At 36.4% G+C, this 27,909-nt stretch overlaps 2 protein-coding genes across 2 annotated transcripts in view; both read left to right on the top strand.

The window, feature by feature from the left end:
* Positions 1-1,549: 1,549 nt before the first annotated feature.
* cop1 (COP1 E3 ubiquitin ligase) lies at positions 1,550-14,169 on the top strand. The gene is made up of 20 exons (XM_077231663.1): positions 1,550-2,163; positions 3,040-3,099; positions 3,195-3,292; positions 3,463-3,527; positions 3,648-3,767; positions 4,423-4,491; positions 4,590-4,649; positions 5,720-5,811; positions 6,848-6,905; positions 7,017-7,131; positions 7,210-7,345; positions 8,615-8,758; positions 8,862-8,970; positions 9,924-10,005; positions 10,107-10,223; positions 10,312-10,429; positions 10,721-10,845; positions 11,078-11,238; positions 12,825-12,869; positions 13,064-14,169. The coding sequence occupies exons 1-20, from the start codon at positions 1,880-1,882 to the stop codon at positions 13,079-13,081; spliced, it is 2,076 nt and encodes a 691-aa protein (XP_077087778.1). The 5' UTR covers positions 1,550-1,879; the 3' UTR covers positions 13,082-14,169.
* Positions 14,170-16,214: 2,045 nt separating this feature from the next.
* tnr (tenascin R (restrictin, janusin)) overlaps positions 16,215-27,909 on the top strand; it is a 254,509-nt gene continuing 242,814 nt past the window's right edge. The window contains exon 1 of the mRNA XM_077231834.1: positions 16,215-16,452. The gene's annotated coding sequence lies outside the window, so the exon portion shown is untranslated. The remainder of the gene's footprint in view (positions 16,453-27,909) is intronic.

The following is a 27,909-nucleotide window of genomic DNA, read 5'->3' on the forward strand; positions in this document are numbered from 1 at the left end:
CAGAAGACTTGCAATATAGTGCACAAATAATATGGGCTATAGGCCTACTTTTATGATACTTTTAGTGCTTTTATGTCCTTATTGAATCTTGAAATATTCAGCTGGTCATCCTCAAAGCAGGTAAAAGAAGAATAAAAGCCATTTGAGTTTGGAACAACATGAGCGTAAGTACATGATGACATAATTTTTTTATTTTTGGATGAAATATCCCTTTATGAAGTCTGATAGGACGGAGCCTCTGGTCAAAAGATGTACCGATGACAAGTATGGTACAAGATCAGAGAAGATATTTTGGATCAAGAGGGCAGGTGGTCACACGGTGGGTGGTAGAAAGCTAGCAGCTTCTACTCTGGCATGGTCTCAAAAAGTCTGGATCAGAGTGGGTTGTGTATTCGGCTGTGGGCTACTGATGTTGACCACTTTGTTTTTGAAGTAGATGAAGATGTTGGCTGGGGGGGGGGGGGGGGCTTCAGCTGAAACATTCACTGCACAGCTTACACAAACAAATAAAGCTACTGAACAACATCCTGAATACACTGCAAGTAAAGAGGTAAAAAAAGTTGATTCAGTTGAAGCCTTCGCTGCACAGCTTTCACAGACAAAAAACCCTGAACAGTCTGAGCAGTCTTCCGTGTTGGTTTACCAATCTATCTATCTATCTATCTATCTATCTATCTATCTATCTATCTATCTATCTATCTATCTATCTATCTATCTATCTATCTATCTATCTATCTATCTATGAGGACACCAATATACCATAGTTTACACATATTGTTCAGCTAATTGTGACATGCCATGCCATATGTTTAGGGTTAGGGGTTGGTTAGGACAATATATCAATTACATTTTCACAAACACTAGGCTACATCATTCCTGAAAATTATAATAAAAATACAGAATTGAATAGTAAGTGATAAAGTGTATAAACTGCCAATACATATGTTACATAAAAAAAAAAGGTCATAGAAATGTGGTCCTGAAACTGCAGCCTCCAGTAGGCCTATTGCAGGAATTCCCAACTCAAGCTTTTGAGTAAGCCACTGTACATTGTATTTTAACATGTGGTGTCTTTAAGAAGATTTAACCCATAAAATAGAAAAAAATTAAAACAACTAATCATGGTTTCTTTCTGTTTGTTTGAAGGAAAACCAAAACAAAGCCAATGCAACAGTTTACCTATGTTTTATAAAGTTGCGTATATCCTACCATGGATAGGCATAAACAATTTAGTTGATACTCCTAATTTTCCTAATGAGTAAAACTAGGCCAGTGGTCAGTATTACATGAAGAGGCTTTGATGTTTTGCTCTAGGCCACAATATAAATTAGCTACATGTATAGGCCTGCCTTAAACATTATAGTAGCCTACATCTGTTTTTAACAACATAAGTTGCTGCATAAGAACGATGGTGATGAATGTTCTTGAATTATTTGATTTGACGGTTAGGTAGTTGACAGAATTTGAGAACCATTTTTGAGGTTTGGAAAGGTTGTTTTGATTGATACCTGCAGGTTTTCTCCAAGCCAGTAGGTGCCGCTGAACTCCCAAACACACGAACGTTTCATTCGGGGAAGTTCTCGCGTGAACATCCTGCAGACAGTGGATTGAAATTTCTAAAGCTCTCAGAGTTGTCAACAAATCTCTGCGGAGCTGCATATCCACATTAGCATCAGGCTGATCCAATACAAACTTGCATGCCGAAGAACCATCTCAACTGTGCTCAAATAAGCGCCTTTCAGTGCGCTTGCTGTAAGTTTCTGGCTATTTTCTCTCGTCTGTGACGCTTTAGCCTGTTAGCGTACCTCCCACAGCCGCCCGGATGCGGTGAAGACCCGCATCTTTAGCTTCAGCTCTGGCCTTCCGACGTGCTTTAATCATGTCAAGCACTCGGCAGCAGCAGCAGTCCGGCGGTGCAGCGGGGTCCGTCCCTGGGACGAGCTCTGGGGGAATGAGCAGCAGCAGTGGCAGTGGAGCCGGTGGAGCGAACAGCGGGGGAAGCGGCGCACAGAACGGTAACAGCTCGGGTAACGGGGTGTCCTCGCGGACTCTGGGCTCGGTAGCCGAGGGTCAGAGTGCTCGACTGGCCTCGTCAAGCAGGAAAAGACCCATGTACAACGGTCTGATCAATCCCTATGAGGACAAGAGTAACGATTTTGTATGGTAAGTCCCTGCAGAGGTCTAAATCCACTTGATAAAGAAGTAACGTCATCACTTTGTTTTGAACAATTTTCCACATGCGGACTTAATTGCAGGTGTGTCTGGCAAATCCTGTGATTTACTCCGCACTTAATCATTTAATTCCAAGGATAAAGCTAATTGATAATTGTCAGCATGGTGTTAAGGGGGGTAACGTTAGTTCCCCCACGAAGGAAAATCTGTAATCGTGTAACTTACTATGGACCATCATGTTGTTTCGGACCTGTATGGTTTTCTTTTCGTGTGCGTGTTGAGTAACGTTACACAATCAGATATTACACACACTCCCGGTTTCACAGACAAGACTTAAGCCTAGTCTCAGACTAAAGTGCATGTTTGAGCTGGTTTAACTGAAAGTATTCTGGCATATCTTAAAATATGTCATTGCCATTTTGTCTCAAGATGCACACTAGTAATACTTAATATTTTAGTAATAATTAATAGCTACTTAAATGCCCTAATTGAACTAATGCTTCTAAGCCCTGTCTCTGAAACCATGCCAATTTGTTGTCAAAGTTTTTTTTGTCAACAATCCCAGGCAGAAAGTCATACAAGTTTAATGATTAACTTGTATATCTGACAAGCTCAAAATAATTTTGATTTGACGCATGTGGGTGTGTTCAAATTATTTTTATGCTTTACCCTGTCAGTCAAAATTATGCTGATAATGTAATTTGTGATGTGTAATCATTGAAAATCATTTTTAATAGTGGTCTCAAGACCTTTAAACTCTACTCTAATTCCAAACAACAGTCAAGTCTCAGCTTTTTGTTGATGTGTTAGAAAAGGGAAGCAAGCCTTGCATGTGTCATGATTTTTTGTTTGTTTTTTTCTTAACAGCCCTATATGTTTTGAGATGATAGAGGAAGCTCACATGACAAAGTGTGGCCACAGTTTCTGGTGAGAAGCACTTGTTCTCTAAACCAATAATTTATTGTTTTTTCCTGACCATTTGTAGATTTTGATCAAATAATCATGTCTTCATTTCTATTCAGTTATAAATGTATACGACAGAGTTTGGAGGACAGTAACAGATGTCCAAAATGCAATTATATCATTGACAATGTGGATCAACTTTACCCCAACTTCTTAGGTATGTGTATGCTAATGCATGTCAGATGTTTTTTGCATACTTGATGTCCTCAAACCTTATTGTTACCACATAAAGTATACATTTCTATATCAAATAAGACATTTGGTTGATATTTCTTTTCAGTCTGAGAATTGCTTAGAAGATGATCTGATTCTCTAATTGTTTTACAGTGAATGAACTGATCCTGAAACAAAAACAGAGATCTGAAGAGAAGCGTCTGAAACGAGATCATCCTGTACGTGCACCAAGCTCACCATTTGTACAATGAGTGGAAACTTCTTAAACAAATTTTGACTTTTCAGATAATTTGTAACACAAAAAATGTCTTATTGTTCGTTTCATATGCTGTTTATAGAATGGAACCAAATGGCAGGTTTTCCAAGACGTCCTTGGTGCAGATCAAGAGAATATGGATTTAGCCAATGTCAACTACATATTAGAGTACCTGTTGCAAAAAAAGAAACAACTGGAGGCGGTTGGTAAACTTACAGATAATATAACTGTTGCTTGATGAAACACTTCTGGGTTCTTCAGACACCCTGGGAATAGCAGTTTTATATTAGCGTTTCATTCACATTCAGCTGAAACTCACTGAAAAGTGCTGCCTATGGTGTTGAAACACTTGTGGATTCTTGAAGATTGGTATTCTGTAGATTTTGTTTTTGGTGGATAAAAATAAACCCAAATTTGACAGAAATTATGTTCACTCAAGTCCTGATGTTACAAACCACTGTTTTTAAGTTCCAAAGTGTAACTGCTGTGACAAATATAAGGCCAAATAAACCACAAACCGCTATTTTACCACCGCAACATGGCACATACTCCGTTCTTGTGAAGGAATATACATTTGTTTAAAACCTGCAGTTAAGTCTGATCGATGTCATGGGTTAAATGTGATCAAATTATATAAACTTTTTATTAAAACTTAATCAGCATTAACAAGCATTATATCATGCTTAAAAGATATGTCACTTAAAGCTGCTTGTGTGAAGAGCCTGGAAGCGTTGCTGATTATCATGATAGGCAATAATAATTTGTCTTATAAAGGAACACAACACCCGCCACGCTGTGTGACTCATAAAGACCAATTGCTCATCTTTTGCTGATCTTTCACTGATCTCTGTTCACAGGAATCACAAGCTGCTCAGCGCCAGATCTTAATGGAATTCCTGAAAGAAGCCAGAAGAAATAAAAGAGAGGTTTAGCCTCCACATCTATTTTTAAAATGTTGAATAATGCAGAGTTGACAGCTATGAGGTCATTAACTCATAAAGTCTTCCTGTCTTTACTTCAACAGCAACTAGAGCAGTTACAAAAAGAACTGAACTTTTTGGAAGAGGACATCAAACGAGTTGAGGTCAGTTTAGTATGGAGACCCAGAATTGTCAGAGACTCCTTTTTTTATGGTTTAGCATAGAGATGTTTTGTAGTTTTCTAAGGACATTTTCACACCTGGGTCGTTTGGAGCATTTCTTTCGGAACCTGGTGCGTTGTTCTCCCTTAGTTTGGGTCATTTAGGCATACGTTAACACGGCAATTGAGCTTGGATCCGTACCAAAACAATCCATCTGAGACCGCCTGAACGAGGTGGTCAAGTCTGATTGAAAAAGAACTCTGGGGCGGTTTGGTTCCCAACAGACCAAGCAGTATCATAATTCATAACAGGAAATGTTATATGAATGCAGCAGTGTCTGATTCTGTTTTTGTGGTTGAAAACCAAAGCCTCTAATTGCTCTTCTCCGTGCATTGCAAGAATGCTGCCCCGACGAAGCCTTGATTCCCGCTCTAACTGCATTCTAAGTAATATATATAGATAATTTCAATATAATTAAATGTATATAATTAAACAGTCAGAGCGGAAATAAAGGCTACATACAGAGGAACAGGTGAACTCAGACCAATAAGGGGACCATTTTGCTCGCATGTGATTGGCATAAACACATTTTGGTACGCTTTGAAATGTTGCCTTGTGAAGGCCAACCGAACCAAGGAGAAAATGCAACATTGTAACAAATAAGTCCCTTTTTCGGAACAAAGAAAATTATGTATATGGTTGTGAAAAGTAATATATTTATATATACACGATTATACGCCTTTCAGCAATTTTCAGCAGTAATTTCTCCAGTGTCACATGATGTTCAGAAATCATTATAATATCCTGATTTGCTGTTCAGGAAACATTTGTTATTATCAAAAGTTGTACTGCTGAATAATTTTTTGGAAATTGCGAAATGTTTTTAAGATTTCTTTGATGAATAGAAAGTCCAAAGCAACAGCATTTATTTTAAATACAAAATCTTTTGTAATATAATTATATACTGTCACTTATGATCAGTTTAATGTGTCTTAGCTGAATGAAAGTGTCACTGACCTTCAACTTTTGAACAGTAGCGTACATCTGATGCGTATGTTTTTGTTTTTTTTAAGGAAATGAGTGGTATGTACTCACCAGTGAGTGACATGGACCCCAATTTAGACAGTACTGTACCCCAGTTTGAAGCTCCCTCACCTGCACCCAGGTAAGAGTGCGTTTTATATTGCAGGTACACACAGTATTTTTTTCCTCATTAAAAAGTATTTCACTCAATGGGTCTCATTCATGAAACATTCGTAAATATACGAGTAAATATGCGAGTGATTTGCGCGTAAAGAGACTTTCCCGAAAACTCTTCTCCTGATTCACAAATACTTCGTAAACGTCAGATGTGATAGTGAAATGTGTGTGTGTGTGTTAATGAATTCCAATCAGTCGTAAATGGGATGCGCGTGCACGTTCATTCTCAATTACCATAAATCCCGCCCATTAAATCCGACTGACAACTATATATGGGCATCATATTATGACATGAATGCGAATGAAAAAGAAAAAATTCTCAGATGCAGAAATTGAAGTTTTATTATCAGAAGTTCTTTCAAAACGCCACATTTTATTTTCAAGCGTACATAGTGACGTATCGGGTCCTAAAAAAAAAGGAAGCTTGGCACTTGGCAGCATATTACAGATGCAGTCAATGGAGTTTCATCTGTTAATCGAACATTCCCAGAAGTGTGAAGAAAATGGTTTGACATTAAGCTTGAGAGCAAAAAACAAATTAGTTCACTTCGGAAAAATCGTATTAAAACTGGAGAAGGACCACCATCGCAGATGCTATTACTGGCTCTCATAATAAGAAAAAACGTATGTAATTACTATATATAATATTTTTTCAAAATGCTGTGTAAATATGTACCCGATTAAGGTGAATTAAAATGCAGCCTTATTAATGAACAAAACGTTTGTGTGTTAAGCGCACTATTTACGTGTGGCTGGGAGCGGGTGTAGATTTCTTGCGTACCAACTAACATTTGGAAAATACGAACATTTTAATGAATCCGAAAATTTACGCCAGAACCTCTTTACACACGATTTACACAAAAATTCGTTCTGCTCGTGTTTCATGAATGAGACCCAATGAAATTAATGTAATTTCTACACACATGAGATGCTAACCTAATTATTGACATTTACGCATTATTTTTGCATAAAAAAAATTCAAATCTAGTTTCTGTCTACAGCAGTAGCATAATCGACCCCCCAGAATACATTCAGCCCCCTTTCGGTGGAAGCTCACAGGTAACTTGTTTTTGTTGTTGTTTTTCATGAATTGTTCCCGTTTGCTGTTATAGCTGGTCATTATCCTTTGGAGTAATGCTGATATTCACTGATTATTGTCATTACTTTTAGGGTAAAAGACAAACATGGTACAACAGCACACTGGCGTCGCGGCGGAAGAGACTGACGGCACACTTTGAGGATCTAGAGCAGTGTTATTTCTCCAATAGGATGTCTCGCATAACGGGTTGGTTGATTCAAACCAATATTGTTTATTTTAAAAAAATGAATACTGTTATTACACAATCGCTCTTCTTGGTAATAGATGACAGCAGGACTGTTAACCAGCTGGATGATTTCATGGAGTGTCTATCAAAATTTACCCGTTACAACTCTGTGAGGCCCCTGGCCACCCTCTCCTACGCTAGTGACCTCTATAATGGCTCCAGTATTGTGTCAAGGTAAGGTTGCAAAAACTTAATTGAAGTGGGTTAAGACCTCATGTTGTTGGACTTTAATCTTTGTTCGGCTCCTTTTCTGAAGTAACCAGCAGAGGGTAGTATTGTATTACTGAATAACATCACACATACTGACTGTGAACATATCTATATTCCAAAAGTTGGAATTGTGGCCTGTTTCAAGGTGTGCTTTAATGTATATCCATTTTTTCCTTTGTTTTTTCTCATTTGTTTCTTTATAATATATAATTTCTCATGATCTCCATCCTAATGCTTCTCATTAATCAGTAATTAATTACAGTCTTCTAAACCTTATGTACAACATAACACCTTGACAGTTCTCAGCTTATTTATTGTTCAAATGAATAGCTTGTGGTTTAATGGTGAATCAGATGTTAATTCAAAACTACTACGGCTGATAAATTGAGTGAGTGAGCCAGGTACGCTGATTTGTTCGGCTTATTTATAAATTGCTTTGACAGATTCATTAAAAACAAAAACAAAACAAATAAACTGGACTACAGATCTCGCTGTATGCTTGTTGTTTTGAGCTACCAACTAGGACGTTGTCTGAGAACAAGATTCAGGCTATTTTTTTGGGGGAAAGAAATTAATACTATCAAAGATTTTGACTAAATGCACTTTTGATTACAAATCCTGAAAATGTATCACTGTTTCCACAAAAATATGAGCTGCACAACTGTTTTCATCATTGCTAATAGGACGTGTTACTTGCACATGTTAATGTTAAGCGGCATATTAGAATGATTTCTTAATGTAATGAAGACTGAAAAAAGATTTCATGGGGTACTTTCTTGTTCACATTTAACAGTGCAGGAAACACTTACCGAATTGTTTCTTCCGCATTGGTGAAAGATGGCAGAAGTTCAGGAACTGTAAACGAATCTGAACGTCATATAAATCATTTTCAGTTCAGTTCTCAACCATAGACAACTATAGAACTCGGTTTATAAATATAATCATTGGCTCAAACCAACCGTAATTTCTGTATTTTATGTAATGTTCATTAATATTACACCAATCCTCAACTTGCCATAGAGCCTTGTTTGGCTTTCATCACACACACATTTTTCAAACAGCCTTGTATCTGATTCCCTAAGCGGCTGAGAGGATGTTTGGATGCATTACAGCACTTTCTCTTTCAGTGTCTGTGTTTGAGTGGAAGTAGAGCAGATAATGAGCATGCCACAGTCAGGAGAACTCGCTGTGCTAACACTTGTTCTGTCTCCTCTCTTTTCCCCTCTTTTGCAGCATTGAGTTTGACCGCGACTGTGATTACTTTGCCATTGCTGGTGTCACAAAGAAAATTAAAGTGTTTGAATACGGCACTGTGATCCAGGATGCTGTGGACATTCATTATCCTGTCAATGAGATGACATGTAACTCCAAAATTAGGTATAAAGAGTATCTAAAAACAGGGGTTGGCCTAAATGTTCTTGGTGGATTATGCAGTGGCATAACAGTATGTCACATTTTCTTCTTTCTCGTCTTTTTCCAGCTGTATCAGCTGGAGTAGCTACCACAAAAATCTGTTGGCGAGCAGTGACTACGAAGGGACTGTCATTCTTTGGGATGGGTTCACGGGGCAGAGGTCAAAGGTCTACCAGGTACCCTTATGTGTAGGACTGCACAGGATGACATTCATTAGTCTTGTACCCTTTTCAGTAGGAGAGCTATTTATTGCATTTTCCTTATTAACTCTCACTCTAACTATTACAGATCTACATGTCATATTTTGCTGTAAGACACATACATGTATTGCAAAAATAATAGTACTATTATATTTACGACTGCTGTTATTATTTTTTATTATAATGTTTTCAAAAGAAGTCTCTTATGCTCACCAAGGAAGCATTTGTTTGATTTAAATATACAGAAATAAACAGTAATATAGTGAAATATTAAAATGAAAAGAAACATCAAGAAACATTTCTTAGAATTATCAAAATTAAAACCAGTTGTGCTGCTTAATATTTTTGTGGAAACCATGGTAAAGAAAATGCAGTTGTTTTGATGAATAGAAAGTTCAAAAGAATATAAATATTTTGTAACAGTATAAATCCTTTTATTATGATCTTTATTCAGTTTAATTTGTCCTTGCTCAATAAAAGTATTAATTTCTTTCAAGGGAAAAAAAATCATACTGACCCAAACATTTGTTTTATATGTTTGTTTTGATGAATGAATGATTCATTTGTTGAGTATTTTCTTCAATTAATGAGGTAAAAAAAAAATCTGTATATAATATGAAAACATGTATACATGAATGTATTATAAACAATGTGCAAATTAAAGGATATAAAAATAATAAATATACATATGAATGTACTGTACTGTAGGCTATGCTATACATAATGTGCTAAAAAAAAATATTTTGAAAAATTGATTAAAACAGAAGCACATTATTTTTTTTATCATCAATTGGGTTAGCTGTTGCAGCCTAAAATATATTTACATTGAGCTGTGGGTTAATTTTGAATTTAATATGTTATATAACACATGACGTGTGTAATTTGCAATTCCTTAAGACTTAATCTAAGTTAGATTTTGATTTTCACAGGAGCATGAAAAGCGGTGTTGGAGTGTCGATTTCAACCTCATGGATCCCAAGCTCTTAGCATCGGGATCAGATGACGCTAAAGGTATTTTTGCAACTGAACTGTTCCGATCTAGTTATTTCGTTTGGGATTCTTACATAGATATTCTTCTATAAATACTTAAGAATACACTCTCTTTATCCTAGTCAAGTTGTGGTCCACCAACCTGGACAATTCAGTAGCCAGCATTGAAGCGAAGGCCAATGTATGCTGTGTCAAGTTCAGTCCATCCTCTCGATATCACCTTGCCTTTGGTTGTGCAGGTACATAATTCATTTGAATCGATCTATTAAAAGTTTTACTTCCCGCAATAATCGTAAAACATTTCAGCTCATTCTAAATCCTTTCCAGACCACTGTGTGCACTACTATGACCTGAGAAACACTAAGCAGCCCATCATGGTTTTCAAAGGCCACAGGAAAGCAGTGTCCTACGCCAAGTTTGTCAATGGAGAAGAAATTGTGTCTGCGTATGTATACACTGAAAACTCTTGTACTTTTTCTTTTATCAGTGGAAAATGCATGTCATAGTAACTACCTATATTGTACATTGTATCACGATACTTAAACAAAACATCAGCTATTGAAACAGTAGCGGTTTACAGTGTTACAGAAATATTGGTTATACATTTCCTGATCTTTAAATCAACTAGAACCATGATCCAAACCGTACCATGAGAAATCTGATCTGTTGCACCACTAATTACAAACAAATTTTGAGTTAAAAATCAAACATTAAAGTTACATTTTGACATCCCCAGCTCAACGGACAGCCAGCTGAAACTCTGGAATGTGAACAAGCCTCATTGTTTGCGCTCCTTCAAAGGCCACATCAACGAGAAGAACTTTGTGGGTCTGGCATCTAATGGAGACTATGTAGCATGTGGTGGGTGGCACTATGAAAAATTGGTTAAAATGGTTTACTTTTGGCACAAAACAAGTTGAGTTGGTTTATAATCAAAGCTGTGATAATTCTGTTTGATTTAAACTTCCTCTGAACATTCAAATCAATTTATTATTAAAGGAAAAAAAGAATTAAACAAACTTTTACACAGTAATAAATGTTTATGTTGTGTAAAAACGCTCCCAAAACAATGCTCTCACTTCATACCCCACAGGAAGTGAAAACAACTCACTGTACTTGTACTACAAGGGGCTCTCTAAGACGCTGCTGACTTTCAAGTTTGACACTGTGAAGAGTGTGCTGGACAAGGACAAGAAGGAGGACGACACCAATGAATTTGTCAGTGCAGTGTGCTGGCGAGCTCTACCTGATGGGGTATGATTCAGTCTTATCCCACTCACATTTACATGATAAATCATTCTTCTAGAACCAACAGTAGAATATGACCTGGTTGGGCCATGGGGGCACATGGGGACAGTAGAACTGAACTGGTACATCAAAGACAAGTAAGTAATGGCAGGGTAGAATAGAGCAGTGGGTTGGGAGAAGGTTGGTGTGCATCCGCTTTCAGAAATCAATGCTTATTAAACCCACACTCCTCTGCTTCACTGTCTAAATAGTGTGGTTTGCAGTAAAAGGCATTGCTATAAAATCATATTTTAGCCCATGGCTAATTTACCATGTGAAGTTCTGTATTTGTTAACCGAGAAGATTTATAATGTTTGCTCTCCTCGTTAGCAGGAGGACCAAACAGGGATGTCACGATCACGACATTTTGTGATTTAATGATTTAATTGTCTTGGCTTTCTTTCAGAATTTGTAGGCAAATTTCACGGGGTCATAATGATATGAAAAACCGTTTTTTTTTTTTTTTTCAATTTTGAAATATTTACTAATGTTTAAAACGTATCTCTTTAGGATGCTTTAGTTTTCCGAACACAGCCATACTGAATGATGTATTATGGCAATATAATATTTATTATTATTATTATTATTATTATTGTAGAACATGAGAATGTTATTAGGGAAGAGTGATAGATTTCGATCCTAAAATCTTGCGTAAATTCAAGGCAGCCCCATTAAATTGGTGAACCTTCATTTTGGATGATGAAAGACCTTTCAGTTTTTTTTTCTTCATATATTCTTATTTTGTCATCTTTCATCGAGAGTAAGTGGGTCATCTTTTTTTGTCTGTGTATCAGTTAACTTTGTATGATGTTTCTCTAACGGCCCAAAAATGTGAAAAAAAGTGAAACCAAAGCACTCTGCAATCTGGTGTTATGTTGGTATTATTTATATAGCCTTATAGTATGTATTCATATTTTGAATTTGGCATTTATATTTTCAGTATTCATTTTAATTTTAGTTCAAGTTGAAGTATTTTTTGTGCTTTTGTAATTTTTTTTGTTTTAAAGCAATTTTAGTTCTTCATCTTAAAATTGTTTCAGTTAGTTGCCAAGGCAAACTTTGCTGACACATTCCAAGTTGATTTGGTGTGCTCGCACAACTCAGTAGACATAGAAATGTGCAATTTTCACTTATCTATTTTCAGCTGATTTATCAGCTGAACCCTCCATGTAAACATTTACGTCTGCTTCCAGATCCATTGTGTATTACATACCTTTTATACTTGACATTTTCCCAGAGAAAAAAAAAACCCACAATAATTGTGTGCAAAACCAATATGCTGACCAGACTGAATTTCTGCTTAGTGTCTTGGTCTTAATTAATTGCCTTTCTCATCCGTACATAAATTATGTAGAAGTAAAATGTCAAGGCCTTTTTGTGAACGTATAACAATAATGAAGCACAAACTGAGATTGAGTTTGGAATGACCAGGATGGTTTATGCCAAATATCCCAGACAGTCAAATACATTGTCAAACCACCTTCCCACCCGAGATTCAACCAAATAATGTTTGCCACATTCTATCAATGTACTTTCTCTGTTTTGATCTTCAGGAGTCAAATGTGTTGATTGCAGCCAACAGTCAAGGAACAATCAAGGTGAGTTTTATTGCAAAACAAGCTAAATAGCTACACACAGGTCAATATTTACTGCTGAGAGCTCTATTACCAAAAGCAGGAGGATCTGTAGTCACATTCGCTCAGTTTTGGAAAATTGCATCCATTTCTCAAAACTCTAAATTGATACTAAGCATGAAATATCGCCTAAAAAATGTTTCCCCCCATTTCTGAAGGTACTTGAGCTGGTCTGAAGGTCCACTCGAATCAGTCGTCAGAGCCTACTAAAGAACTGTTGCTTCACTGGCGGGTTGATGGAAAGATGCTAAAGCTGGACAACCGAAGCAAACATTTCCGAGGAAACAACCAGCAGAACTGGTTTTTATCAGCATTATATTTGTAAAAGACTCGATCATTCTGCATCGTCATACTATTGCTGTATGTGAAATGTTGGGGTGAGGACCTTTTTGAATAAATGTTGAATAAATGTATTAACAAGTTATTGGTGAATAACTGAACATCTTTAAATGTGGAGGGTAAGATACCTTCTCAAGCGAAACTGGTTTTAAACCTTTACTAGAGGTTATTCTAGTCAGAACAAGAGCTATGAGGCGTTTTAAGGCCAAAGCACAAGACCATTACACAATGAAATACTTTTTGTTCTATAAATTAGCTGTCTTTGATTATTTCAAGCCTGTTGTATCCATTTACTTGTTTGTTTTGTTTTTTGATAAACTGTGTCTGTTTAACCATAAGATATGTGTAAGCTTTGGCATATTCCGATGGTCTCCCCAAATTAAATTACAGGGCTTTCTTTAGCTTTTTTGTTACGTGGATGTGTATATCAAGGGTATTTTTTAGGTATTCATAATATACTCTTAATTTGGTATTTACCACATTTTGAAATTATTTAATTATCGTAAAGTCCCAGGAAGTCATATACTCATCAGACAACCTTTGCCTGAGGTTCTTCTCAGTTTTTCCAAGTTTTCAAGATCTTATATTTGACTGTCTTTCTTCACTATGATGCGCAGGGCTCTTCCACATGGTCACAACTGATCAAACTTGGACTAAATTATAACTCGTCAAGGCTTAATGACACTATGTATACTTCATTGGGATTATTTAACTTCACCCATAACATTGCTGCTCTTTCATCTTCTTGTACAAGTGTTATTTATTTTAATAATTTATAGAAATTGTGTGAACATTGGACCCATAATAGCCTTTAGGTTTCAAGCTTTATTCGTAAGTCCTCTGTTGCATCTCAGTAATTCTGTTTGTTTATTTACTCATTTTAACATTCATTTGAATGAATAAATGATTTTCTCCCCTTTGGTTATATACTGTGTTTATTTTTGCATTTATGCGTTAGAATGTATTTAGACTGTAATATTAGAGAACACGAGTTTTTAAACACTTTTTATTGCAGACAGATTTTCATCAGGGTAAATTTACTGCCTACTCTCTCCACTGTATTATATTTTAAAGTAGTTTCCTGGCTATATAGAAGTCAAGCAGTGACATAAGAAGATAATTGCATTTGCAGTTATGGGTTTGGGTCGTTCTTGCTATGCAGTGCATTTTATATCCCAGTCATGTCTTAAACTCAAAAATCTGTAAAGATTAAATCATACTAGTTAGTTTTCTTTCATTGCAATATCACAATGAATTAAGTTTACATAGACCATTTTTTGTGCCATTTATTTTTCTAATATTGAAAAAAAAAACTCAAATATTCTGGGTTTTTTTTCTCTGGGTTTTTTTTTTTCTCTTAGTGAAATGTTTCAAAGTAAATATGTCTTGGGAGTATATAATTTTCATTTGCTTTTCTTATGTTATATCACTTTTCATCCTCTAAGGATTATATAAGATTCCTTTAAGAAAAGCCAGATCCTTATTCATCTAGGAAGTGACATCATTTTGGTGGCAAAGCAACAGCACAAACTGAAGTGTTAGTAAAGTATGTGATCAATTCTCTGATGCCTTTGGTCTTCGCTGGTTTGTCTCGCTTTAAAACATCCATCCTGTGGAATACAATTACAGAAATCAACATGACAATATCAAACTATTAAAAGGTGGTTAAAAAAAATCAAAACTTTAGTTGATATCCCCATGTAAGCAAAAATCCCCCGTCCATTTTTATTTTGTCATGTTTATTTAATTAATTGTTTAGTTGAGCCTGAACTTGACCTTAATTTGAGTATGGTATTCCATTTTATAGAAATACTGCCTTAAATTACAAAATATGCATATTACTTCTAAGTGTAGTTAAAGAGATATTGCATGACAGGGACGACCAATTTCATCTATTCTGAGAAAGTGGCTAGAAGGAAACTATTAACTAAGCTTGCTAGAAGCCATGTGATAAAACCATAGGGATACAACACTATGTGGCGCAAACAAATTTAGCCTGGCACCCTGATAACGGCACCCCTACTGTCAGGCATGGAGGCAGCAGAGTCAGGCTGTTGGAAAGAATTGAAAAGAAAAAAAGGCTTTCAAACATTTAAGACCAAAATATAGAGAAACCCATGACAAAAACATTTTAAGTCACCTGCAAAAGGCAGATTTATTTTCTAGTTGGTCAATGACCCAAAACACAAAGGAAAGGGGAAAAAAAATACAAGAAAAGGAAATAAGTATACAGTTATGGCCCAAAGCCCAGACTTGAGTCCAATTGAAATTAGGTATTACCTGAAAATTACCTTGTGCTGGCAATCTCTATCTAATTTGGCAGTTGAAGCAAATTTGCTCTGATGAATGTGCTGTGATTTCCTCAGTCTAAAATGAACCCTAGAAGACTACTGGCTTTAATTATGACTTAATGACTATGGACAAGTAGAAACTTATTTTATTAACGAGAATTCATTCTTTGAAAATTAATATTTATAAATGTGTTTTGAGATGTTGAAGGGAAAATAAACAATTTAATTGTGTTCAAAACTGGTAGTTATGGAAGCCTGTTTCTACCCCAGACTTAAAAAATAATAATTTTGAGAAATCTTAAAACAAGACATCAAGTCTGATTGTGAAATATGAAGTCACATTATAAAACATAAAGTCAAATTGTGAGAGATGGTCAGGTTATAAAGTCATATTTCGAGATATTGAAGTCAGATAATGATATATTGTGACATAGGCTATTAAGTCACTAGAGAGATATAAAGTCAATTTATGAGGTACAAGGTCACATTGTGACCAAAAAAGTCACATTTTGAGAAATTAAGTCATGATTAAAGTCTCTCTTTCCCTCAGAATCCCTTGTTATTAGCGAAACAGGTGGTCGTAATGTGAACTGCAACCAGCAACTTACTGCTCGTGCACATACACTCCGTAACATACAAGAAACTTACTGAACACAATTTCTTCTTTCATTGTTTGCTTGGAAGTACAAAAGAAGGTGGAAATAGGAGCTATACAACATCTAGATGCCGTCCAGGCTGCTGAAAGCGACGTTGAAATTAACATGTTTGTGCTGCGCGCTTTTCTCAAATAACAAAATGAACGCACAACAAAACTAGCAGCGGTGAGAAAACAGCAATTAAGAAAGCATCTTCTGATCAAAGCAACGTGGATGTTTGCACCATCTCTGCTATTTACCGCCATCATATCGACAGATGAGGTAATCTGGCTATCTGGTTATATAGTTTGAATTAATCAAACTACAGACTTGACGTATATGCGGCATTATTCTGAAGCATTCATTTCAAGTGTCAATTGTTGTTGACCTCGTTGAGTTTACAGATTAGCATTGTTTTATCACTTCTATACAGACAACAGTATTTATTGTAGTTTGTATTGTAGTTCGTGTTGTGCTGTGCATTTGTTGGCGTTAGTGGAGTCAATCTAAGCTAAGGTTAGCTAGCTAAGTTAGTGTTGCTAATTTAAAACCGAAAAGAGGCTCTGTAAACTTCACATCCTTTTGATTTTCCCGGCAAAAACGTCCCGAGTCCTTCACATAAAATCTTTCTACAGACTTTTATCGTTTTTTTTTACTTTCCGTGCAATCCTTTCACACAGTGGCAATCGCACGGGATAAGTATTACCTGTCGGTGACCTGTAGTCATTTGTAATAATAGCGGAGTTTGTCTGAGATCTTAATCCCGTGCGAATCGGCCATGTCTGTAATTTGTAAAGTGGACTTAGAGTATGTAGAGTTTTCCCCCCCAGTTACAGTATGTTCATTGCCTGTAGCTCAGCTACCAGATCAGTTCTGATAAAGTGCTGATAAAAAAACAACAACACCTTGGACAAAAATATTGCAGTAGCCTACATCAGACATATAGTAAAGTGCATCAATGTTATAACCTACATTTGGTCATAATACTGGTACATTGGTGCTTTTTAAACCCTCCCTCTTAACATAGTCTTGTGTTATTCTTTTACAAGTTTTTTGTTTTGTTTTCTGTGAACTCTCTCGAGCACCCAAGGTCTTAGGGCTGTCTTCAGGTTGCTTTGATGTCGAGGTTTAGTGAGTCTCTAGTACTCCTAGTTAGACCACATCATTAGCGCACAACTTCCAAGGAATTGGAAGCTTCCTGAGACATGGAGAAATCTGATTATTGGCCAGTTTGTTTAGCTATTTGTTAAAGTTGGCATGAAATGGAAGTTGCCATGGTCTCTATTACATTTATCCAATTGAAATGGCTTCTCAAGCAAGAAAAATATGTAGGGTGGTACTTTTTTATCAATCAGGAAATATGGGTGGGCGTTCTGACGATTTTGTATCATGATTGATCTTGAAGATGTCCACAGTTTACTTTTCAAGCGAAGTGAGAAGTACTTTTCAAAGTACTTTCTGTCTGGAGTACTTTTCAAGTGAGAGGGGGTTCAGCTAGAAATTGGCAGCAGGAAGTTGCTGCCACTGGCAGTCGACAGTACCTGCCACTTAAACAGGACGTCGACTGCCGTTTACAACCAAAGTAGGAGTTACCCGTTTTATTAATAACCAGGTTTAGAGGATAGAAATATTAGAACAAAGTCATAAAAACATTTATGTATCAAAAGAGCTAAGACTGAAATTCCAATGAAGCAAAAAGTTGACAAAAACAATAGACATTCTCTTGACATTAGATGTACATCTTTATTATTTATCTTTATCAATTGGTAGACAGAAATGGATAGTATTAGTAGTCAAGTTGTATATAATGCAAGACCTACTGTGTGTATATACAGTATGTGAGTGTATTAGGACTGCACGATTTGGGGAAAATGTCAAATTGCGATATGCGTTTGCGATATAATAAACAAATGGTTTAAAGAGTCAACTTGCTTGGTTGTCAAAGGGAAATGCACACACAGATTAGTGATAATGCTGAAATGTGTATTTCTCAACTAAAACTAGCAACAACAACTAAATGCAGTGTTTCGAAATTTAAATAATATTTTTACAAAATTAAATAATGACATCTTTGCATTACTGCAAACTTGTTATTGTCTCAATAGCACAATAATATAAAATAAACAATAAATAAGAACATTTGTATGCTCATGAAAATAAGATAGTTTGAACATTCTGTCCAGACAAACAGGGACATTTAAGCAGGATGTAATATGCTTTGTATAAACTCAGTCTGTGGATCATTTTCTTAAATCCCCCTTTGCTAACGGTGTTTGGCATCATGTCTCCTGCCAAGCAGTGCGTTATGGAGTCGCTGATTTCTTTATATCTCTGTGAAGACTTTTCATATGACTTTTCACTTACGTTTTTTTATAGGTTTATATTAGTTTATATATTTTATAATGTAATAATTTCACAGCTAATCTCCAAATTGTAGAGACAACAAAAAGTTGTATATTTTACAGTATATTTTAAATACTTGTTTATTGGCATCTTTTTATGAATGAAGTTCAGTATCACTGATACTAATACAGCCATTGATGTCTGGATAAATATGACCCCCCCCCCATTTTTTTAACATGGCTGTTATCAGGCTGTCTAACAGGTAGGACATATAGGCTACACAAATTGAATAACATTATCAAACAGTCTGCACTGCATAAATTACAAATTAAATATAGACTAATCCTTATTAAAGCTACAAAAGTTCTTTAGTCAAGAGCAGTGAGTCATTTTTTCTGTTCCCTTTGTTCTTTGATTAACTTTATTGGCTGCGGTCTCTTTAAAACCCGCTGCTGCTGACAGAGACTCAAATCTCACACGGGGCCTCATTCTCTCACAACTCACAATATACACACACACACACACACACACACACACACACACACACACACACACACACACACACACACACACACACACACACACACACACACACTCTCATTCTCTCATCAATTATATTAAAATTTAAGTATCATACAGACATTTCAAGTTCAGTTTACACTATTTAAAAAATGATAATAAAATAATATCATTCTTGTGTTTTTGTTGATCTAGGTTGTTACTTTGTATTTGGTATTTGTTGTTTGAAAATGAACAATGTACAGTGTGAAGATAAGTATCAAAAACATCCCACAATTAGATTAAATGAAATATTAATGTTATTCAGAAATCAGGATCATTACAAATGATGAGCTATTCAAAAAATGTAAACAATATTTTTTGAAAATTTTGTGAAACTATTAAGACAGAATAAATAAAAATCACTCTGCAACATATAGGCTATTGCACATATTGGGGCAACTGGCAACAATCACTGCAGAAACCTGGATGGGTATTTTCAAATCAAATCACTTTTATTGTCACATCACCAACAGCACGTGCCGTGGTGAGTGAAAGTCTTAAGAGCGCGCTCCAGACAGTGCACAATACAATTAGCTAGACATACACATTATACACCTATACAGTAAATAAACAAAAAGGTACAGATTATACACATAATACACAATTTTATACATATAATACAGTTGCATATGTACAGTGGATTGATAAGTAGGGGATGGCAGAGTCGATTAGTGTTACACTGTTTTCTGTCCTTTCTCCTGAAATCCACCACCAGCCTAATGGCCTTGTTAGTGTTGAGCGAGTGGTGGTTCTCCTGACACCAGTGTGTTTCTGAGTTTAAGCATCTCTCTCCATTTTCCTCTTTCAGTGTAGCCTAGAGGATTCATAATAAAAATGTTACACAAGATTTAAATGATATTATTGACAATATAAATGCATGCATTGCACATTCATGTGTGAATACTATTCTTGTTGCATTTTGCCATCAAATACCTATTAAACAGTGATCACCTGGGTAGGATTGCACCAGCCGTTCGTAAGTTCAGAGGCTTAGTAACTACCAGCTAGTTTGTAACTAACTCTGTACTTTATTCCGTTGCACCATTTGTTCGTAAGACAGAACATAGCTAGTGGGTTGTAAACTCTCCGTAAAGTAATGCATAGTCACATAAAATGACTTTACCCTCGAGGATGTGATAGCAGCCTTCAAATACGTGAGCAGAAGTTGTTTAAATGCTGGGAATTTAAGTTCATCCTTTATTCTAACTTCTTTTGCCTCACTGAACTAAAAGTAAAAATACGTTTCCATTAAATACGACACTTAGGCTAATCATGAATAAGTGTTTTTATATGTAAATAACATTGAGAAACTGTATTTGAAACAAAATTAATCAGGATAGATAAGTATTGAGGCAAAAAAAAAAAACATAAGAAATAACATTTATTGATTATGACTGATTTTATTTGACATGTGCAACACGAACCGATGGGACAGATTGACACAGCGGCGCGCTGTAGGAATGGTTCATGTTGATGAGCTAACAAAGTAATCGATTCACATAATTTTCTCTCTCTTGTAAGCGAGTGTAAATGTCAGCATTATCATATGTCTAAAGAATTGAAGTCTGTCAGGTAAAAGAAGAGGTTATTGATGCAGTTCAATCTGTCTGATATTTTATTCCAGTCGTTAGTCCTGATCGGAGGCAAATATTTAGTTTATACATAGTTACGCTTCAACTAAGTTTAATGGTGCAATGCAAAAAAATATATATATTAGTGCATAAGTTGTATCTTAGTGCCCATTTACGTCAAAACTAGCCTAAGTTGTCGCACAGCTGGTGCAACTGGCCCCTGTAAGCTGTTTGAACGTTTCTCGGTAGTGTCGCAGGTCTCCAGTGTTTCCATTTTGTAGAATTAATTTTGCCACGATACAGACTTTACACTCCATCTTGTTACACCTGTATAATGAAATTTGAAATGCAGAAAATCGGAACATGATTACAGAGAGAAATATTCAGATATGCCATGCCCATCAATTTCCCATTTACCGTTTTAAAGGGTTAGTTTAAGCGGTCGTCTGGCTGATGCTAGTTATTTTAGTCGATACAGTTTTAAATATGGATATTTTTCTAACACGAACGCATCGCTTCACTTCAGAAGGCCTTTATTAACCCCCCTGAGCCGTGTAGAAGACTTTTATCATGGATGGATGCACTTTGTTGGATTTAAAAACAGAAACAACCATTCACTGTCATTTTTGGGTGAACTAACCCTTTAACTATTATTATCAAATAAGCAAAATAAAATAAATGCACACTGACCCAGTAGCAGGCAGCCCTGTGAACATCAAGGGTGCGTCTCAATCAGCTCCCTAGCTGTATCATGTATAGGGCTGCAACAACTAATCGATAAAATCGATTATAATCGATTATGAAAATCGTTGTCAACGAATGTCATTATCGATTAGTTGGTCTGCTTACGTCACGGGGAGCGTTTACTGGTACGCACACACACGCAAGGTCTCTCTCCCTCAGGCGCTCTGCCGAGCGCGCGCGCTACACGGTTTGGAGCAGTCTCTTCTGTCTCGCTTGCGCGATTTCGGGAGTTTGAACTAATTCGCGGGCATCAGGGAGCCGCAATCAATATGCGGGAGACTCCCGGGACTTCCGGGATCTTGGGATGTCTGTATTTTGTCTCGAGCATCAGGTTGCGCAATCAGTTCGCTCGCAACGTAAGTGATGGATTAAAATAGCGCTACCGCAGAAATAGGTTAAATTAAAACGGTCTTTACAAAGCGAAGCACTAAATATAAAGGCAGTTAATAACAGCAGCAGTAAAATATTGTTTTTTAGTCACTGTACTCAGTGGTTTTCAGCGAATGCTTGTGCACTAATGCATAATTTCTCCTGTCCTTTACTCAAGCCTGTTAGCTTGCTGGGTAACGTTACCTCCATTCCGTTCTCTTTTTATAGCATTTGTCTACTAAGTTTTAATTGTTTTTCAAACGCGATCTACTGCGGCTCTACATTCACACAATTGTTTTCAGTCTTTCTATATTTATTTAATCAATTTATCCTTATATTATTCTTTTATATATTATATATAATATATATTATATTCTTTATCCTTATATTCCTTATATATAATTAATTTTAAATAAAAATTAAATGAATTATATATTTTAGATGTTTTTAGTTTGTTTTTAGTTCAGATATTCACATCTGAACAACATGTCTGTGTAAATTTGTTTTAACAAAAATTGTGTTAAAACATAATATGTTGGATATAATTTTTTTAACAATAATCATGTTTGTCAACTTGCCATCAGCAATTATCATTAAAAACAATGCAAATATTGATATTAGTAAAACTCAATGTGTGGCTTTTGCACTTTTTTAAGTACACTTTTACACATAAATACCCTGATTTACGGTTTTATTTAGTTATAATAAAAAAATCTAATTTAATTTCTATCCGATTAATCGATTAATCGAAAAAACAATCGTCCGATTAATCGATTATCAAAATAATCGTTAGTTGCAGCCCTAATCATGTACACAAATTAGGGCACTGGTAAGGGCGCTGACTCACTACACATTGGGACACTGATGACTCTGTTGACATGGCAACATGTTCGTGAATGTTTAAATTGGCCAGGCTTAAATGAGTTTAGTTTAAACACAGATAGCAACGTGTGCTGTTCAGGTCTCGCCTGTGCTCGCGGGCTTTCAACAACCGGGTGATGAGTGCGTAAACGACATGTAGAGGATACGGCACTCGCATTGAACAAAGTTTACAATGACTGAGTGACCGTTTTGTTCACGTTTTTTGATTATCACTCAAGTAATGTATTACTGGGGAGCCAGCATGTGCAGCCATTGACAGAAACATACATTAGCAGAACTCTGTTTTACGTGTTATTTTCAACCAACCATATTATGGATGCGTCATCAGATTTGAGATGTACCGTGGTGCAAAAGCATCCTGGACCGTGGGTGGAGAACAGTACTGTTCGATTTATTTATTTGATCATTTTGAGTTCACAGTGACTTTAAAAAACACTTTCATGTTGTCAAAATGACACCATGTCATTAAACAGAGCTTAGAACAGAACAGTACTGTAATGCTCATTATTGGATAACATTGAACTAACTAGCACACTAAGGAACTTCTGTTGTCAGCATTTCTATCAGACGATCGATATGGACCGTGCATGCACCTGTCTGGCTTGTTCCTTTCCAAGATATAGATTATTAATAAAGGAAAAGTTTTATCCTTTTCAACCTTTTTCCCCCAATGCTAGTCAATATGTTAAAAGTTACCAAACACTAATCCTTGTTTTATATAAGTGATTTAGAAAAACTTTTAATTATGTAACATCAAATCAGGAATTCAGCCTTTCCGGTCAAAGTGTAGCTCCAAGAAGCTTTCTTCCTCTCTCAAGACTAAAACCATTAAAGGTTCATGCTAGCCGTCATGAATGCTAAACAATGGTCTAATTTAGAAGCGGTGTTCCATGAAGCTCTGTACAACGGTTCATAAATTACAAACATAAAAATGCCCGTCAGTCTGAATGGAAGAAAGATTGAATCTCATTCCATTACCACGACACCACATTCTGCCTGAGAGCATCGAAATAAGAATACAGAGAATCCGGACAATAATAAAATACTTCCCTACTTTATCTCTGACAACCAGAACGTAGACAAAACAAATACGGTGTTATCAGACTAGTTAAAGTCAAAGGCAATTCTCTGTTGTTTTAAGGTGGATTGTCAAAGCTGTTCAAAATCATGTGCAGTATGGACAAATGCAGTTTGCGGAATTTTCACTACTTTTAGCTACTTTGGGCTCAGTAAGATTTTGTTTATATTTTTTTAAAATAAATTGTCAAGTGACAGTGTAGTAACTTTCACTTTGTTACCAAAAAAAATAAAAATAAAAAATGCTGTTCTTTTGAACTTCCTATTCATCAAAGAATCATGAAAAAATGGATAGCGGTTTGAGCGTACGAATTTCTGAGGCAACGTAAGTGACAATGAAGAGTAATGGCCGCTGAAAATTCAGCTTTGCCACAACTAAATTACATTTTAAAATATATTATGATAGAAAACAGTCATTTTAAATTGTAATATGTCACAATATTACGGTTTCTGATCAAATAAATGCAGCCTTGGTGAGCATAAGATTTCTTACAAAAACATTAAAACTGTACCGACCCAAAACTTTTGAACATGTATGCTAAAAAGATGCAATGTGTGGATTTAAATCTTGCAGATGCTGAAGTTATCCTGAGAAAATCCCCTATTCTGAGAGCGAGCTCAATTAGCCCCCCTGTGCATGAGCTGATTTTTCCGTAGCAACATTATTGCTTGGCTGTGCAGTCCTGTAGCTCAATAACTTTCCTATGCTTTAGGGTTTGCAATCCAATTTGCTTCTAACATCGTATTTACATGTCAAATATGCAAACATGAAATGTATATGAATGTTTACATTAACATACAATTTGCATATTTCTAATCTACATGTATATATTTACATATTACACACTATGGCCGGAAGTGCTTGTGGAGCATTTAAGGTTTAAAACGATTGGCGATAATAATAGGGAGTTTTTCTTCTTTTTGCTGAAATAGGCCTAACTGCATGCACTTTTCTTGGTTTATTTAGACTGTATTGGAACATGGCTGCAGGGATTTGCTTCCATTCAGACACAAGCAATTGGGTCTTGCTCGCAGTCGGTGTTCCAATTTATCCCGAAGGTGTTCAGTGGAGTTCAGGTCTGGGCTTTGTGCAAGTCTAGCTCTTTCACACCAGACTCAGTAAATCATTTTTTTATGGCACTTGGTACAGAGGGGTATTCTATTGTCATGCTGGAACAGAAAATGGCCCTCCCCAAACTGTTGCCACAAAGTCAGAAGCACCAGGATGCTATTGTATGCAGTTGCATTTGGATTTGTCCATGCATGTTTTAAAGTCTGTGCATAGACCATAGCCTAGACCTTGCAAGAATTCCCTACCCGGGCATTCTCAAAATATGGTAATAGGTCTCCTTAAGATTTGTATTAATGAAAACGATTTAGCTTTTCCAAGAAATCACATATAAAACGCATTAAACCCTCATTTTATTAAATAATACTAAATGGTTGTGTGTGTATATACACTCACCTAAAGGATTATTAGGAACTAATACTGTGTTTGACCCCCTTTAGCCTTCAGAACTGCCTTAATTCTAAGTGGCATTGATTCAACAAGGTGCTGAAAGCATTCTTTAGAAATGTTGGCCCATATTGATAGGATAGCATCTTGCAGTTGATGGAGATTTGTGGGATGCACATCCAGGCCACGAAGCTCCCGTTCCACCACATCCCAAAGATGCTCTATTGGGTTGAGATCTGGTGACTGTGGGGGCCATTTTAGTACAGTGAACTCATTGTCATGTTCAAGAAACCAATTTGAAATGATTCGAGCCTTGTGACATGGTGCACTATCCTGCTGGAAGTAGCCATCAGAGGATGGGTACATGGTGGCCATAAAGGGATGGACATGGTCAAACACAATGCTCAGGTAGGCCGTGGCATTTAAACGATGCCCAATTGGCACTAAGGGGCCTAAAGTGTGCCAAGAAAACATCCCCCACACCATTACACCACCACCACCAGCCTGCACAGTGGTCACAAGGCATGATGGATCCATGTACTCATTCTGTTTACGCCAAATTCTGACTCTACCATCTGAATGTCTCAACAGAAATGGAGACTCATCAGACCAGGCAACATTTTTCCAGTCTTCAACTGTTCAATTTTGGTGAGCTCTTGCAAATTGTAGCCTCTTTTTCCTATTTGTAGTGGAGATGAGTGGTACCTGGTGGGGTCTTCTGCTGTTGTAGCCCATCCGCCTCAAAGTTGTGCGTGCTGTGGCTTCACAAATGCTTTGCTGCATACCTCGGTTGTAACGAGTGGTTTATTTCAGTCAAAGTTGCTCTTCTATCAGCTTGAATCAGTCGGCCCATTCTCCTCTGACCTCTAGCATCAACAAGGCATTTTCGCCCACAGGACTGCCGCATACTGGATGTTTTTCACTTTTCACACCATTCTTTGTAAACCCTAGAAATGGTTGTGCGTGAAAATCCCAGTAACTGAGCAGATTGTGAAATACTCAGACCGGCCCGTCTGGCACCAACAACCATGCCACGCTCAAAATTGCTTAAATCACCTTTCTATCCCATTCTGACATTCAGTTTGGAGTTCAGTTGATATTGTCTTGACCAGGACCACACCCCTAAATGCATTGAAGCAACTGCCATGTGATTGGTTGATTAGATAATTGCATTAATGAGAAATTGAACAGGTGTTCCTAATAATCCTTTAGGTGAGTGTATGTATATATGTATATGTTCTTGAATCTGATTGGCTGAGAGCCTTTTCCAGCCATGTGATATTCTACCAGTATCACCATGGGAACCTTTCACAGTTTGTATCACTCCACTTGCAGCATATCTCACAGCAGGTGTCATGGCGGACAAGTAAACCACCATAATTGTTTTTTTAGGTGAGAATTTAGTTATTTAGACCTCAAATATGCAACTTGATGAATTATAAATTATTATAATAAAGATGAAATTAATTAATAACGGCTATTTGACAATTTGTGTAAATGTTTTCGGAGATGTGAGCTCCAGGTCATCAAGCGGCCATTCAGCGCTCATGTACCCGGTGAGAACAGCTTTATCTCGGCCAGTCCTTCAGGAATTTGCCGCTGGCTCTTATGTAGAACGTGTTTAGACATGAGATATGGACTTCTTGGATGACATGGGGGTGAGTAAATTATCAGCAAATTTTTAAAAAAAAGTGAACTAATCCTTTAACTTTTTTATCGGAATGAAATCCTGTACTATAACTAGTGCTGCTTTTGTACTTTCGACGTGCTTTTGTACTTTCGACGACCATTAAATGGCAGCAAACTTACTTTATGAGTAAGTCAATAGTAAAAACTTTTATATTGAAAGGACTGAAACAAGGTTGTAAAGAAGGAGATTGTTTTTACTTTAAACAACTCCTTAAGACGCAACTTAAATGCATTGACTAGCGCTGTCATAGGAAATCCCCTTAACTGTTAAAAGGACAAAGACAAATATATTGCTTTCCTCAGCGGACATTCACACTTATTTTGTGATTATGAAAGATTGACCAGAAGAATATCAGCTAGATGCATGTAAAGTCATGAAATTGGGAGCTTTGTCCCGTGTCCAGCAATATGTAATCAGTGTACCGCATTTCAATTTGTGCAGGCTTTTTTGAGAATTTGCCACTGGTGACACAACTCTTGTTTTATTCGTGAAATAAAGACAGTAAATATAATTAAATGTAACAACTGTAAAGTTTTCCTTAGTTATTAGTAATAATTTCAGTATGTCAAAATGCTAAGCAACAGCTTTAATGGGATTCAATTTATGAAATACAGATTTTGTAAGTCAGAATGTCACCATATTTTGCAAATGGTCCACCCGATGTCTTGGGCAGTGTTCCCGATTTCTCTCAGGCAACAGCTTGCACTTTAATTCCCTCCGGTCTGACCGAGTTCTCAGCTCATAAAGAATCAAGAGGAGACTTTTTTGCTTAGTTAAATGATGCAAAAATTGGCACAACTTCTTCCTCAAGCTATCTTGTCTGAATTAGGTCAACAGAGAATCTGCTTTTTATTTTGTTTCTGCAAATGCTATAAGCCCATCTACTTAAAAGGATGGCCTATTCTCCCCACACGGCTTCATGAAATTTGTGATATTACACAAATTAAATGCATTTAATGTAAGATAAATGGACAGATTTTGCAACATTGACATATATTTGCTGACTAAAAAAAATTGTAGATGGAAATAGTAATTTTTTTTTACCT

This window comes from Siphateles boraxobius, unplaced genomic scaffold, assembly GCF_051911475.1.
Source record: "Siphateles boraxobius isolate OS27281-9 unplaced genomic scaffold, OSU_SipBor_1 1, whole genome shotgun sequence".
NCBI classification, from domain to species: domain Eukaryota; kingdom Metazoa; phylum Chordata; class Actinopteri; order Cypriniformes; family Leuciscidae; genus Siphateles; species Siphateles boraxobius.